Source organism: Cydia fagiglandana, chromosome 1, assembly GCF_963556715.1.
Source record: "Cydia fagiglandana chromosome 1, ilCydFagi1.1, whole genome shotgun sequence".
Lineage (NCBI taxonomy): Eukaryota > Metazoa > Arthropoda > Insecta > Lepidoptera > Tortricidae > Cydia > Cydia fagiglandana.
The window spans coordinates 12,790,452-12,807,758 of NC_085932.1; the positions used below are offsets into that span (position 1 = coordinate 12,790,452).

General features: G+C 37.7%; 1 protein-coding gene and 1 long non-coding RNA gene across 2 annotated transcripts in view; both read left to right on the forward strand.

The window, feature by feature from the left end:
• The window catches only part of LOC134664744 (uncharacterized), a 384,916-nt gene that overhangs the window by 314,034 nt on the left and 53,575 nt on the right, over positions 1 to 17,307 (forward strand). The gene's annotated exons all lie outside the window — the stretch shown is intronic.
• LOC134664685 (headcase protein) overlaps positions 1 to 17,307 on the forward strand; it is a 51,495-nt gene that overhangs the window by 15,666 nt on the left and 18,522 nt on the right. The window contains exon 2 of the mRNA XM_063521433.1: positions 9,213 to 9,309. Coding sequence (XP_063377503.1) covers positions 9,213 to 9,309 — 97 coding nt within the window. The remainder of the gene's footprint in view (positions 1 to 9,212; positions 9,310 to 17,307) is intronic.

The window sequence follows — 17,307 nt, forward strand, 5'->3', positions numbered from 1 at the left end:
CGCTAGTATATGTACCCGTAATGGGAGTGATTGCGCCGATTGCCTACATGTGAGATATAGTGGCGTTATAAGATGCGATTGGCTATAAACGTGGGCAACAGTGGGTGGCAAATGATAGTGATCAGTGATGCATGTCTTGCGTGTCACTACTTATTAATTGTTTGTTCAAAGATCTTTTTAATAATACATTTATTTCATTACCATAACACGGAATGTGATGTATCGCATTGTATTTCTATGTCTTGTGTTCTATCTACATCTACAACATGAGCGCAGTGGACAAAATGTGTTTCAAGGATTTAAAGTACGATCTTTCTTTGTTTTTTGGCATGTTTTTGTACCATATATATGAATAAAAAGATCTTTCTTCAGTGTAATGTAAAATACTTACTTTAATTTTCATTGGATGAAGAGTTTTCTGTATTGTAATAATTTACAAAGTACTTTATGATATGCACAAAAAAGCTTATTGTGTTGACAAATAAGTTCGTTATTATTAGTCATTGTCTGATCGAAACAGGATTTTTATGCCGAACCCGAAACCGAAACTTCGGTCGAACGAACACTAATTAATATTAGAGTAGGTATTACAATTATTATCAATTATCATCTTTCGCGATCTTTCCGGTTGTCTATAACGATGTGTGCCTATACTGTTTATCCGTTATATATAGCAAACCGGTTTTCTCATCGGCGCGAGGATATCGCGATAGAATTTTAAATTGTATGCTGCATTACATAAATGGACGCACAAGAGTAGCCAATAAACAGACCGCCTACCAAGATAATTCTAACTCGTTCTATAAAGTTAACGTTGGCTGGAACTTCGTTACTAATTAGTAGGATAATTTTGAGAGTACAAGTACCTATAATATATTCCGCACATGGAAATGTTACTGTTCTGATCAACAGTGTGAACATTAATGTTTTACTATGTTGTAATTCATGTAGTTTTTTCTTCACTTGTAAACAAAATATACACGATTTTCACTCATAATTTTAAAACTAATACGGGGCTTATACGTAAATTTACGTTACGTATATGACCCCATATATTTAATAAACATAAGTTTACGCGATTAAGTCTTAAATTAATGATTAAGTTTTAAAAATACCAAATAAACTTGTATTAGGTTGCATGTAGTTTAATATTTTAAATGTTAGTTTTTGAAACCTTTACTAGGCTCACGACAAATTTGTACAGGTACCTACTTTTTTAACTAGGGACAGTTTCATGTGGAGAGGAAATAGGAGAAATACAGTACCTACGAGTAAATAGTGCTGTTGGATCAGACCAGAGTTACGGGTCTCGAGGTCACTTATGCATAGTTTCGCCTGAGGCGAATGGTCTGAAAGCTATGGAAATAACAGCCCAGGAATAAATAGTAAGTAGTCACGGCTGATAGAGTCTGGCTTTACATACAATGAGGTCCGATCGCCGCGCCCCCGCTCAATTCAACTAATTGCCTAATTATTTTTATTACCCGTCGTTTTGGACGTCATCCTTTTTGTACCTTTCTACTTGTACTGTGTTCTATGAGTATTTTTGTGATCTAAACCGGCAGTTCGTACCTATGATTTATTCATTTCTATAGAACGCAAGTCAGTCCAATTCCCATTATAAATGTGCCACTTAGCATGCCACTCGGCTACACCACACATAAAAGAATTTTGTTTTTCTTCGCCATTTAGTCGCTACAAACATACATTATTTAAGTAGGTACTCTGACTCAATTCTATATGAATATATTAATTTGGGAACCGAATTTATGATAAATACAAAGCGGACCGAGATCAATCCTGACCGACTCGATTAATTAAGCCCAAGGAATTTATTTAGCGGCCGGCCGCTGGGGAATGTATTCCAAACATAGTTTATTGTTGAAGGGTTATCTACTTACATAACATCCGATTAGAATTTTTTATTTTTTTCCGTGTCTAATTACTTATAGGTACCTACCAGTTTATTATTAAGTACTTAATGAGTATTATCAATAAAATTCGTTAAAGTGAATGTTAGGTTAATATACTTACGCCAATAAATAAGAACACTTCAGCGAACTAGATACGCAAAAAAGTTAAATAATTATAAAGAACTACATATTATACGGATTTTGAAGGAAATTAAAATTATTCTACTATAGTTCGCTATTTTTAGCATTAGAAATAAGGTAAACAATCTTGATGTGTCTTTTAATTGAAAAACACATTTTAAAAATAAGTCACGGCAAATATGTAACAATTATGTATCTAATACAATCATTTATATTCTTCTGCTTTCATAAGTAATAGTTATTGATTTTTAAAAAGCGTTTTTCAATTAAAAGACATGTCAAGATCGCTTACCTTCTTTCAAGTTCTTTCTAATGCTAAAATAGCTACTTCTAAAAGTGCGTATGAGTAGCAACAAATATATATGCTGATCTGGTTTTTGTTTTCCTAAAAATGATACGTTATTCCGAAGGCAAAACGCGTGCGGTGCGCTTTTTTGGGCAAAATCGTGAGCGAAATAACCGAGCGATGTTGTGTAATCGAATTTAGTGAGGCCCATTGTGCGAGTGCGCGGCCAAGGCCAGCTTTGTTTACAAGCTCTTTTGCTTATTATTATTATCACTATTAAATGGATTCATGCAGCTAATGCACGTACTATTTACGAATTATTTTGTTTACTGCACAAACCGCGATAAAAGTTTAAAAATAACCCTCGATAATAAAATCGCTTGTTTATTTCAAATGCTACAGTAAAATATTTGAACAGTAATTAAGGATCAATGTGAAGGTGATGAACTAACATCGCGCGCCAAAAATGTTTTATTTAAGTACACCGTTTGCTTTGACCCTGGTAATGCTATCGTATCAATTGTATAAAACGTCCATAAAACTCATTACGCTGAACGTCCAACAGCTGTGTAACGCGATTACGATCTCTTTTTTACAATTTACATTTTAGTACAATGTTATTGCGACCTGGTGATAATTAAAGTCTATGTATGTGTGTTAACATACCATTATGTTATTTAACGTGCGATGTTTGTAAATGATTTGACAATATGGACAAAAGCGAGTAACGCCCACGTTCTAAAATAAGCTCGCAGCATAAGAAGTAATGGGTTTTATTTCAAACAGGTTATATTATTGAAATACACAGAACATGTAAGACCGTCACGACACTGCACTGAGTCAAAATATTTATCGTATAGTTCTACTATACGGGATATATATTATGAATGACCAGTCTGCCCGCAACCTCGTTCACTTACCTAGAAGTAGTTAAACTGAAATACCTAACATTGAAAACAAGGTACTTAAAAAATATTACTTAAGCATCTCCTACCGCAAAGAGCACACGTGGTGTATGTAATAACTACTCAGACACTTCCACTAAAACATTTCCATCAAAACGATTACAACCCATCTTTTGCGATCGCGTGCGGTAAGGGCAAATCAAAGCGCAGCCTGTACTTATGTTAAAGGGTGAAATTAGTTTCAATAGATCGGGTTCGCCATGCGGCCCGGTTGCGTGGCGTGGGTCGGCTCATGAATGAGAAAGTCTGGAACCGGTTGCTAACTCCCACTGAGGTGTCTACTTTCAAATCACAATAGACGTGTGCATTATTTTTAGTACTTGGCGATTTTATAGCGACGCTGCAGCTTGCTTTCTGTGAAACTCATCGTAAACAGACAGAATGATTCGTAGAAGTTTATTACAGTGTTTATGACAGCAATTTTATGTAGTTTCATATGTCCAATTAATTAATTAAATTGCGGACGACGTCGCGGCCAAACGCAATTTATAAGTTAATGTTATTTAACTTCCTCGGTTTGACCGAGTTTTTTTTTGTTATTTGAAGGTTTTTATTTCGTAATACCTAGGTACGGACTGAACCGGTCGTCCTCGTGTATCGTTAAACATGTTTGCCGAATGTAAATGTTATGGATCTCCAAACAATCTTGGACTAATCGTGTAAACTGCTGTATGCAGCTATTAGTGCTGGAAAAACGACCGTAATAAAATTGAGTAATGTAGTCGCATACGTACGTAGTTATGGTTACAGACCTAAGTAAACACAGGCGAGGCGCGCCCGCGCATGTCCATTATCGCCACTTTAGCCGCGCATTCAACAATCGAAAGACCCGAACCGTATCGCAGTCGCAACCAGAGGTCCCATCTACATAATCTACAATATAAAAAAAACTAACATAGGATTCACTAAATATACTTTATATACCTTACTACCTATTGAATACTGATTTATTTTATATAGTAGGTACCTAATTTAAAATTTAATTGGGATTATTTGTTACGTAAATAAAAAACTTAACTGAGTATAGTGCGTATAGTAAATCTTTTTACTCCAGAATACCTAATATGAAAATACCTTATGTTTATACAACATAATGTCTAAGTCTAACCTTGGTGCATAAAAACTTCTTTATACATATTTATAATTACCACCTATTCAAGGGATTCGTACTGATCTGCTTCCACTGTGTTAAGTGTGTTATGAACGAGGTGCGCCAGGCACTTCATAATATAATATATATATAAAACCGTGTCGACAAAAACATCGTTATTTTTATTCAAGGCCGCGATAGCATGTTGCATTCGCATTGCAAACAAATGTAACTCTTCCCGTGTCTAAAACGTAGCTATCGGTTTGTCACATTTCGACGTAAACAGGTAGCTATTATGTTGGCTTATTATTGTGTACCTACTAGAATTAATGGGATGAGTAGGTACATCGTCTCACAAATACGGATGATTTTAAAATTCCTACATTAGAATTCCTCACCGATTATAAGAATTTAAAGAAATTTATTCTATGTATTTATTTAGCACATAAATATTGACAGCTGTCGAAAATAGTTATTGTTGCGTTGGCGAGTGTTAACTTCAACATAACACAACTGACAATGCAACTGCAGTTCAATCAAGACGAGATTATAGTTTTGTGCAAGGTGTGCGGTTAATCATTTTGTTTTTCCCAAGGTACCTCCCTAAAAACTAAACGTAGCGAAACTAGACCGTACCAACACATGACTAACAAACAAAGTAAACGATTAAATAACAACGATGAAGATCGCGTTACGAGTTACGAGAATAATTTTGTTTTTCTCTAGGTACCAGTGGCGGCGCTTCCATAAAATCCGATTCCCATCGGCTTGCCTGTTTTTGGACGTTTGAGCAGAGTTGTAAAGGAAATACGTAAGCCAAATTAGCCCCGGCTTGCCTATGGATATGTTTGACGCGCCGCCCCACTGCTAGGTACCTCCCTAAAACTAAACGTAGCGAAACTTGATCGTACCAAGTGTACCAAGACATGACTAACAAACAAACTAAACAATTAAATAACAACGATTAAGATCGCGTTACGAGTAGGTAACTAGGGCGACTGCGTTAGTCATCGTTTTTTACGAAAACAAAGCCCCAAGGTCACCTGTCTGGTAGAACGACGCATTTCCGCCGCCATAATATAAGTAAGTGGAGGCACTGACGGTTACGCGACACGCAATGTCTCGCTTTTATTTTATCCAAAATTGGCACATATCGCAAATGGAGAGTTTGCATTGCAAACTTACTGAGAAGAAAAATACATATTTCAAATATAAAGGACATACCTACACGCCGAATTGCATGATAAACAAGTTGACAATGTACCTATACAATACAATAGTTACATTATGGCGCCTACAACATAAATAAGTTATCAAACACACAAATATTTAGAAAGACCCCACTCGCGTCTCCCTAGCGTCGGCGTCTAGCATCTAGTCAACTCTATTGGCTCCTCTAATACACGATGGGCCAGCGCCGGCCACTCCTAGGTAGAATGAATGGGCAAGCAGTCCATACTACTTCCGTGGCCACTGAAAATTCAACATTGAACGTGAATTCCTAAATGTGTGACTGAGATGGGTCACTGTTTTACTGTGGTACAGTACCAATGACATGAAGTAAAATGCAGTACAACATAGTCAAAGTATCAATTATGTAGGTACTGCAGGCGGCAGTATGGCCAGGCGTGGCTCACTCCGCGATTTCGTCGCTTTGCTACAGGTAGCTAAAAGTCCATCCGTTCGACCCCAATTTTGGGGTAAGCCATAAGCCGCGCGTGGCGCTGTCGCCATCTAGCGGCCATATCTGTGCTGATTGTAACAGACGCGTTTTGTTAGAGAGCGAGTCTTCTGTACCTAGTACTATTATTTATTTTGTGGTATGGCACGGATCACTCGACCGCTCGTGCAACTCGCACTTGGCCCGTCTGGGCCTGCATGTAAACACAATGCGATGTTGACACGTCCCGCCAGATACCAGCTATCTGTGGCCTTGGCAATGAAAAACAACTCCTTTTTTTTTAAGACCTTGGGCCGTGCAGTTTTGTTTGTGTTTTGCGCCGCGGAAAAAAACTGGTGATTTAGATTTCTGTTTACTCTGATTAGGTTTTATTTATTGCAAATGTTATTGTAAGTTATGCGAAGTATAGTGTCACGTATGGAGGTAGGATTCTAGAATACTTTTATACTATTTAATTAAATTGTATTGTCAATTAAACTATCGAATTTGACACTTAGGTAGGTACCTTCTAAAACGTAGTGATTTAATTCTCTTTGGGTACCTACATCTTACATAGTACAAAAATATAGTTTCCATCTCTCGATTTACATGTTAATGTGTGATATCGTATCTACACAAGGTAGGACATGCAACATACTTACAGTCGGCACTGTCGGCAGCGATGCTGCGATGTAATGGTGAAGGAAATGTAAATTTCAATTTCTGCATTGTGACCTTTATAGTTTTTTATTTAATTTCTACCTATAACTAGATCATGCTAAGCGACTAACACTTCAACGAGTGTTGTTAGTCCTATGTCCACCTGATCAATTGATCAAGTAGATAAGTACCTAAGCTGCTTTCGCTTCGTTACTCGGCTCGGTTGTGCATATATTGTATAGTAAATAAAACATTTTCTTACAATAATATTATGCAACTTTCAATAACATTAATTTAATTTATTTTCAATATGGCATACAATTTGAATGTGAAACTTTATGTAACCTTAAGGTTAACCGTTAATCGTTATAACCCAGTAGTTCACTTGCATTAACCGGTTAATCGTTAATCGGCATTATCGCACTGCAGAGGCACAAAATTACTTCTTTTAGTACACTTGTACACTATGTAATTAATATTAAAATTATTAAGACATTAATGAACACGGAACTTACCGACGTATGCACATGCAGTGGAAGTAGTGACTTGTATATTTTTTGTTTTGCCTAAAGTTCGTTTTTTTAGCATTAGAAAAATGGTAAACAATCTTGACGTGTCTTTTTATTGAAAAACAGTTTTGAAAAATAAGTCACGGCAAATATGCAACAATTATGAATCATATGCGATTGTTTACATTCCTTTGCCATAAGTAATATATAATAGCTTACTGGTTTTTAAAAGGCGTTTTTCAATTAAAAGACAAGACACCTCGCGTAGTCTTTATCTGTTTAATGCTAAAAAGAACTTAAAAATTTAATCATGCGTCGACATCTTTCAGGCAAGGTATATTACAGGCCGATTTTTATATTTCCATTCAGTTTTCTAGTTTATATTGTACCATTATGTTACCACGATTCATAAAACTGTAATGATACTAATGACACTCATTAGGGTAAACTGACCTGAGCTGTTTATTTATTGAATTGAAACTTACAAATCGTCTTGATACTATAACAACATTATGTATCGATTACATATGGATTAGGTAACTCCAAGTTGTACTTATACTAAACTACCTAGTAGTTATGGTCGTCGTACTACAACTGATTATAAAGCTAAACTGTCACGCTAGACGTAAACTCGGCAAGCCTGCGTGTCGGCGGCAAATCTGAGTAATTTGATTAAGTGATTAAGAGCTGTTTCAATGCTGCGTTATTATTAGTTTCACCAGTCTGGATCGCCTATAAACTTCTGATTGTTATTTTTCAATTGCGTTTTCAATTCAAGCAGATCCAATAAAGGTACCTACTTCGCTGCGTAGGTATTAACATTACATTAATTTTATCTATACGTTCGAATCTCTTTTCAACGTGCGGGGCCTAATACAAGTTCGAAATACTTGGATTCTATTTGCTCTGTTTGTTCCTTTCACGTCGTTAACAAAAAGAAAGAGGAAGAAAAACGATCAAACGTCATTTAACCGTATATTGACAATTTATATACCCCGAAAAACGTCAAAACAGAACGCATCATTTAAAATTTCTATTCGGAACGACTTGAAGAGTCGTGGAATGTATTGGGCACCATAAATTCCTCGACTCTTTCCGCACAGACTCTATGCGTATGAATTCGTAAATGAATGAGATGCAGAAGGCGGTGATCTTGGACACGGCGCGGATAGTCCGCCGGTTCCTCTCTCTGCGGCCCTGAGCAGCTTGGGCCCTGTCCCGCTGCTGGCGGCACCATAGGTTAGGTTTTTTATAATGTGTTTATACTTATTTTTTATTGTTTTTTATGTGTTTTTGTATTTTACTTTTATATTCATGTTATAAAAGACCTAGACTAAGAAGAAAAATAAATAAATAATAATGAATGAAAATTGTAATGTTTGAATCACTGTATTTTACGTATTTTATTGTAAAATAAATAAGTACGTACGGTCGTACGTAGTCAAATATTACATATACATTACATACTTCCATAATTCCGTAATTAATACGAGTATATATTTAAAAACAAGTTCTCGATTAAACTGTCAGTTGATGCTTATTATTTCACTGATAGGTATCTCTTTCGTCTTGTTTTTGTGTTTTTGATAATTACACTCTATTGTTTTTAAAACACGAGTGAAAAGTGATGAAGATTCTATGTAAATTAGATTTATTTTAGAATCTGCCGCTTGCACCGGACTCAAAAAGCGAAGAAATATCGACTTTGCTCTTTAGTTTTAAGTTTTTTGTAACTCTAATTCTACATTTAGTGGTTGTTGAACAAAAGCAGTGCATTTTCATGACACTTTACGCTACCTACGTTAAAAGGGCACTTTTGACGGCTAAAATTAATTGTTCACGCCAACGCTGACACCCTCAAAACGTTATATATCCCCGAAGAGAAGCTTTGACCCGCCTAGCCGATGTCGGGCCAACTCCACCCCGAAATAGTCTAGTCTGGTAACGACTGAAATATTTAAGTTATAATGGATCGATTGTCATTTCAGAGCCGGCGCTGGTGCGAACGGGATTTTCTCCAGGAGGCTCGACTTCTCTACCTTCAATCTTCTGCCGAAGCACAAAGTCAACTCATATCAGATAAAGGTAAAATCAAATAATACCTATTACTGTTTTTAGCAGATATAAATGCACTGATCACGAATTGACAATGGCGTCATTGCATCCCGCAAAAATACCGATGTTATCTAACAATGTATATTTTATATTTATCTTGCTATATTTCGCAATTTATGATTGTACAGATAGTAACTTAACCTCTATAAAAATATGGCTTACCTTGAAAAATGAGGCATTAAATAGAGCTTTAGTAAACGTAGATTGGTAAAATGTCCTTTTCGCAGTCGTTCTGGTCAGGCGTGTACGAGAATAAAATATTTTCATCGCTGAAAAGGTTTGCAGAGGTGAAAGTTTGCTTTTGTTGTCGCCGCCATAAAAACAGAGGCTGACACTTTTCGCGATAAAGCGTTGTCAGGGAGCCGCGAGGGGAGGCGGTTCCCGCCGAATAAATGCAGTTTCTCTGTAATATTGTCGCCGACACGTAGTTTAGACATGACTGAGTAGTTTTTTAACCGTAATGTGCATTTTGCCGTCAATCGTCATGTGGTTGTATTTGTTATGCAGTGCTAGTATCTAATCTCCACAGGCCTTGAGCTAGTTGTGTGTCAAGCGACGGTCATTCCCCCGCCCGGCGAGCCGCTTCTATAAATACCGAGCGTTTATTTGTTATTTATTGCAGCCCAACGCTTGTTGAAGTACTTATTTTTACCGTGGCGACGATTGAATAATTGTTCCCAGCTTACAATTTGTTCGGTAGATGTACGCTTCACTTGCCCTCTAGGAGGTACAAATTGTAATAGATGAGCTGAGCTCGCTCGGAGCTTCAAGTGGAGCGATATCTTGCACGAGATCAGTGATAACTAGTAATTTGGTAGGTATTACATTAGATTATCTGGTACTTGTACACCTACGAGAAGTAATAAATTCAAGACGAATTGGACAGCTTGAATATGCAAGTTATTTTTAACTGCAATTCGTAAAATATTTCGAAATGAAATGATTTCTGTCATAATGGCATTAAATATATAGGTACGATTATATCAGGCCAATTTCCATTAATTACATGTCTTATGCTCCTCTATATTGCGATTATGATCGGCAGTAAACTAGTCGTTCTGGGCTTGTCTACCTTAATTTATTGTACGTTCTGGTATTTTGCTTTAATTTAGGTTGTATTTTAACGACTTCCAGCGAGCGGCAGTGATTCGTGTCGCGCACGCCGCCATTGTACCGGTGGATCCGATCGTGCACGCGAGATAATTTCAAACATTTTCTTCACTTATCTACCGCGTAAATAACACCAGCAGTATTGTCTTGTAGCCGTCTCGTTTCGCTCCGCGTCGCGTGACTACACCCCGTTTCCACTCCACTAGGGGAAACTTCATAATTCCTAGATCCACATACATTACTCCAATATGTTTCAACCTTTTAAATGGACTATCTCGGGGCGGTCGAACAAGTCTGCGAGATGTTACGATTTCTAGAAACTAATATGTGGCCGTACTGGTCGCTCTAAGGAGCAATAAAATCTCGATAGTTACAGTTACGCTCCGAAGTAAATATCTCTCGACGTCTTCGTGCATTGGTACTGATATACTGAGTTCTAATAACTAGTGAAACGATAGCGAGCCGTTTGCTTGATTGATAACAGCGCAGCGTCCGCGGAGCAGCATCATTAAACTGGGACCACTCCTTCTATTTATGGTGGCCCGCTGTCTACCAGCATATTGATTGCGAGGACCGGTCGCTGCCGGAGCCCGTAAAACCTTAAGCCGGGTTTATGAATTTATCAGGTTTGCAATTTTCACATCGCACACAAGCAGCATGCAGGTATCTCGGATCAGAAACAGGCCCGACCGCCTCGTAAAATGTTTGAAGGTTACTTCGCGGCTCGTCGCAACCCGAAACTACAGTTTTTACAACGAAGGACTGTCTTGGTATCTAAGTACCTGATTGTCGCGTATAATACATATTCGAAAACCTTAACAATATTTTTTGTCTTAAGTCCAATTCAACAAATTTCCAGTCCTCCCCGTTTTTCAGATACAAATTAAGAGTTAAAGAGTAAAGAACTAAAGATATATAGGAACAATGTACCTAAGTAAAATAAATTCAAAAAGCACATAGATAAGTATATCAGGTGCCCGGAGGCATGCCAACTAAGCATCTGTTTTTCATAATCCTCAAAGTGAACTTTTGACAGGCAGACAAGTGGTAGACAAACTCCCGCCTAGCCTCCATTGTCTGCCATTAATTTCGTCTGCATAAAAAGGTAGAGATTATAGTGAACTGCGTCAATCGGAGAAGTCGGAGAGCGTACAACTCGCGGGCGACGCAACGTACCTACAGTGGGTAACTGAATCCCACAGCGTGCCACCCGACACCGTGCTCAAGGTTTCCCCATGTGGATTAGCTTTGTCGTTCTTTTTAAATCGTCTTTCAGAGTAAGGGGCACCCTTTTGATTGGCTGGCTACTCATTGTCAAATATTATAAATAAAACGTTCAATTAATTAAAAAGTTTTACCGCGCATATTTGTACATAGGTATATCATACTTCATACCTAATTAGGTATATCTTATCCTTTATTACTATCTTTAGTGAGTCAGTCAGTCTTGCACTTGACAATACCAGGTACTCGTACTGTTATTTTTGTCCCACTAATAACCATAAAAAATATGATCTAAAAACAATGATGTTATCCCGTCTGATCAAAATGCATCTTTACTGCAACATCTGAGTTTTCTCAACGGACCATAAACGGCATGGAACGAGAAAGTAGCCGTTTAATAGATACAATAGGGCTGGATGGCTGATAGGTTACATTGCGACTTTCCTTCCCCGCAAAAAGTTGCAGAATGACACTGCTACGCATAACTTCTTACCGCGAGACCAGACGCGTACGTTTCGTAACCAGCCGATGGAGGTAATTACTCCATTACGGAGATGTATGATAAATAATTGCTTCTCGAAATGGAGCCCTTAAATCACATGGAATTTACGAACGTAGTAGTATGACGACACGACAGTTCGGACTTGCGTATTTTCTTCGGCTTATGTCTAGCTTTCGACACTGCCCAGGTAGCCACATCGCCCATATAAAGGCAAACCGGCGTGCGAACTTTATCCAGCAAACTTGCAAAACCATTTCGTGTGCCTCCGATCAACTTTTTATAATGTTATCGCAAGTATCCACTTGCAAGACAGTATAGCCTTATAAGGAAGTGATTCGGGAGCTGGTTTTTGCGCAGCCGTATAGTAAGCGCGTTCAATTCGATCTCGATAAACGCTTGTTTGCGTATCACATGGTCTCAGTTTCGTCGTTTATTTCGGATTACAGAGCTCTCTCAGTACGACGAGAAACTTTTATGGGTAAACTATCGTAAAACTCCTTGCTCGATAGTTACGACCGAAATTTGCAACTATTACGACTTGAGAAAGTCGAGAGTTTGCCAGAACTTTAGTAGCTATGAACAAAATGTATAAACTTGCTTATGTTATTACGGAAAGTTAATTATGATGTAGGTTTTAGGTTTATTATTGTATGGATGCACCGCATTATGCGAGGTGTTCTGCCCACGCGCGTAGCGTCGCGTCGCGCCCACGCCTTGTTCTGCGCCAGCGCAACCAGATTGAATTAAGTATGAAATACTAGCACTGCTCGCAGCGACGCTTTGATTCAATCTCTAATACTTCTCTTCACGAGAAAACTATATTTGCAGGAAAGACAGGTACAGTGCCAGCAAATAAAATATCAGATTTATTTGTTGGCACTGCACCTGCCTTATCTAACTCATGTAAAATTTACTCAAATAAATCCTGAAATATTTTGATATTACGAAATCTGGTGCACTGAAACTTTTAAACTCCTTGTATGACAGACAAATCAGACGATCATTTGTTGGGACGTCAGTCTTTCCGTGACCACAGCTGGTGCTACTCAGCTGAAACGTCGGAATTAAAGGTAAAAACAATGAAATTATATCGCGGTAGACCCGTTTGTATAATTAAATATGTAGACAAATCAGAATCTTTCAGATCAATGTTTACTGTAAAATGTAAAAAGACCATACAAACACCGACCAACAATTACAGGAGCGAAAACTTTTGTTTTAATATATACCTATGTGACGGAAATAAACGGAAATACTTAAAAGTTAATGTAAACATGACATTGACTGATGTAACTTCGTATTTAGATTCTCGTCCTGTAGCAAATTATAATGAATTATGCATACCTATTTTTTTACGTTGACTTCTAGAATATTATACATAAGTACAACATAGACTTGAAGTTTATTAAATTTGCATCTTAGCAAAGTTATTTGAAAATCAAATACCGATACCGATATTGTTGTGAATTGAATTAAGATTATTACACTTCCAATAACAATACTATTTCAGATAAATATGCAGCGGGCAGGTATATTTTACTACTTCGTAGTTAATGCATAGAATAACTAGAACTAGAGCGGTCAATGAACTCTTCGAGTATACTAATCGAGATAGATGCAATTTTGAAAGAACATTGATATTAAGCTAAAATAGGTGGTGGGTGGCTAGATAAATTTGTAATAGCTATTATAATAAATGTAAATATATGTATAATAGACAAGCACAACGTGCCCGGCCTCTATGCCGGCTCTCTTCTATTTTACTCTTAAAATAAAAGAAAAACTACTAATTCAAATCCTGACATGTTTTTACCGCGACTTGTGACTTTTAACATATACACGCAGTTGCCTATCTACTTGTGAAATCTACATAATTAGAAACTAAAGAAAACTTACACAATTAAAAAATAACCGGCCAAGACCATGTCGTGTATTGCTCAGTATGGGGTTAAAGTAATAGGGCTCGTTCGTAATAGGCTCGGTTTTTTATTACAGAGCTATTATTTCAGAAATTATTTACATAACCAAAATATCGTTTTTGAAAGCCCATGTTCGTTTTAAAGACCTATCCAACGATACTCCATTCCATACCATAAGGTTGAATTCATCCCCACTTTACGTACTCAAAAAAGTATTTTTTCTTTCTTTTCCTAGTTGACTACGGAGCCTTAAAAAGGCTTTTATACAACACTGTACCTATTTATACACTCACAGTTTATAATTTGTTTCATAGTCAGTAAAATCTTATAAAACTTTGAAATCCTTTCCATTCTTCTGAGTATGCTTTGCTGAGTACTCATTCAAGCAGTTGACTGATTAGCGAATGCAACACTGAAGCCCTCTCAATGAAAACATCTACTCAATAAAATTTCTGACACAGATATTAGAATTCCTGAAGTGGTAACCCTAGGCCGGCGTTAACCCTGAAGTCGGGCGAGGGGTCGGCGCCCGCGCCTAACCCACTTACAATGCGCGTCGCTGCAGCGAGTGCAGCGGACGCTTGCAAATCTCCGGCGCACAGAATCGTAACTACGACTAATGCCGCCGTATTGCAATTTGTTACATCCATTGTACTTGCTGGCTGCTAAGCGCAAATCTGAATGCCATACTCGTAGCAGCGGTCGCCCCAGAATATAAACCACTAACTAATAAGATCGCATGTGTTTATCTCGTGGGTTGCCTTATGCGGTTCGATTGGCGTGGCGTTGCTTTAATTATAGTAAGTACGAGGCGATTCACATAATCGAGGCCTGATTGCGAGGTGTGGCTGGGGCTTTATTGCGCTAGCAGATTATAATAGTCCACCTGATAGCCGGCTGGTCGCACCGGTTGTCTACTGGTCACGCACACACCAACACTTGCTAAACTATCTAACTGAAAATTAAGAATTTAACTGCCCGTAAATACTTACAGTATTTCTTTATGATACACATTTTTTTATTTTGCGCAACAATCATAACTAAGTTAATCAATAACGGCTTGATTTTCTTGTATGTCTCACGAGAGGGTTTCTATAGGTTCAATGTTATACGAAGTAAAGTTATTTACTGCCAACGCAAGTCTAACATGACTTCACTAATCATGCACCTAACGATTATTAAGTAGACTATAAATAGTGTGACATTAAACATTTGCACTTGAAACGCGCGTGACGACTATCACATTTATTACCATTTGAAGTATATAAAAATAAAGGCCTCATAACGGTGCAGGTTATGGCTAATATTCTAATGTCAACAACGAACATTGCCTACGTGACCTATCCTCACGTTGCGCGACTTGTGATAACACTTGCAGTAGGTATACCTACAATACCTACATTACCTATTCAATGCAAACTTGCAAAGGTGCTACAGGTAGGTATTATTAGTCACACTCGCGATGCAAAGAATTAACGACGACGGTAAAGAATTAATGAAGCTATTAAAAAGCATTGTTATCAAGGCATTACTCAACCAAGTCTGTCTTAATTGTCTGTAGGTACTGTATTCTGTAAAATTGTTGACATTATGTTAATTGTGCTGAAACCTGATATTCTGACGTTTTTTGTGATTTGCGATGAATGATCGCCATGAACCTTTTAATTGAGACTGTTTAATTTACTTGATTGTGCAATTTTTAATTAAGATCAACATCAATAAGTATTTATTATGCAACAACGATAACGAACTTTACAACCGTACAAAATAATAAAAACAATGCATTATTTGAAATGAATCAGCAAACATAATAACAACGACATAATAGACCAATCACTGCACCAGGTTTATTTTAAGTTTGGAGCGAAAATTTTTGAGGAGAAGCGGGAATTGTGAACCGGAGAGACGGTCGCAAGCGGACCATTAGCCGTATTGTTATTGCCATCATTCTCCGTAATGAAGCGCTCGTTTTCGTCCTCTAATATTACCGCTCGCCTCCCTTTACTCACTCTAATTGCGAACGGGCTTCATCCTACACTTATCTCATCAATTTGTAGCATCAACTACATTAATTAATTCTTTGATTTTGTAACAAACGGTTTACCCTTTCCTTCTTTTAAAAATACAACCCCTTTTAGTACTTGTAAATAACCAAGAAACCGCTAGTATTTCTCAAACGTAGTTTTACATAAAATAAAACATTAACGACGTGTGCTTCGGGTCCTAAGCAGCTTACCTTTCTGCAGCGAACACAAACATTGAGAAAAGTAGAGACTGAGCGGTTGGCTGATTTCTTGCAAAAAAGTTGGGGATTGAATATTGAATGTTTCTAGTTGGAGTGCAAGCGCGATATCCATGCTGATGAGGTATAAAGCGCGGGGATATTGGCTTTCCAAGTGCTTTTACAGTCTAGGTAAAGGAATTCACCGCAGTTGTTTTCCCAATCTCTTACTTTTAGAAACAGTTTCTTCGCGCCAACGTACCCAATGGAGAGCGATTTACATGAAAACTTAGTGAAATATGCACATCAGCTGCCGATTGTCACGTTTTATTGGGATATTCAAACTTTCTCCGGCGGGATTTGTGCATCTCATTTAAATAAAGAGACGCTCATTGTGAGCAAGATCACAACTCGTAGAGCTGGTGATTATTCATTTAGAACGCCACAATGCACAATCTCTTATTAGATGTCATGCGATCTATTATCTGTATATTGCAATAGTTACGCCTCTTACAAATGAACCAATGTTGATATTGTATAGAACATTAGCTCAAAATTAAACATAGATATAAAGACAGTGAGAGATACTATCCAACTACACATTTAATAGTAAATAGGTAGCTATCGTTTCCCGGCCGAGTAACACCACACGGAGTCTGATTTCGACTCACAATAAAGAGCCATACAAAGTAGAAAATACCGCCGACAAAATCCGGCGCCCGAAAAACAATGATTGAATCCAAACTAATGACCTCTCCCGACTTATCCGATCCGGGCCGCGAGGTGAAGTTCAAGACTATTTATAAATTCAGCAAGCACCTTCCGCGGCGTCTATTGATCGGTAAGACACGCACATTACGGTAGGTTAGTGTGCCCCGATCGTAGCTCCCGGAACTCCCCGAGAACTGCCGAAATTTTACATCCCGGGTCTGTATTGATCGTTCTTGACATTGAAATCGTAATAGAGGAAAACAGCTGGGGTGCGTGCCGGG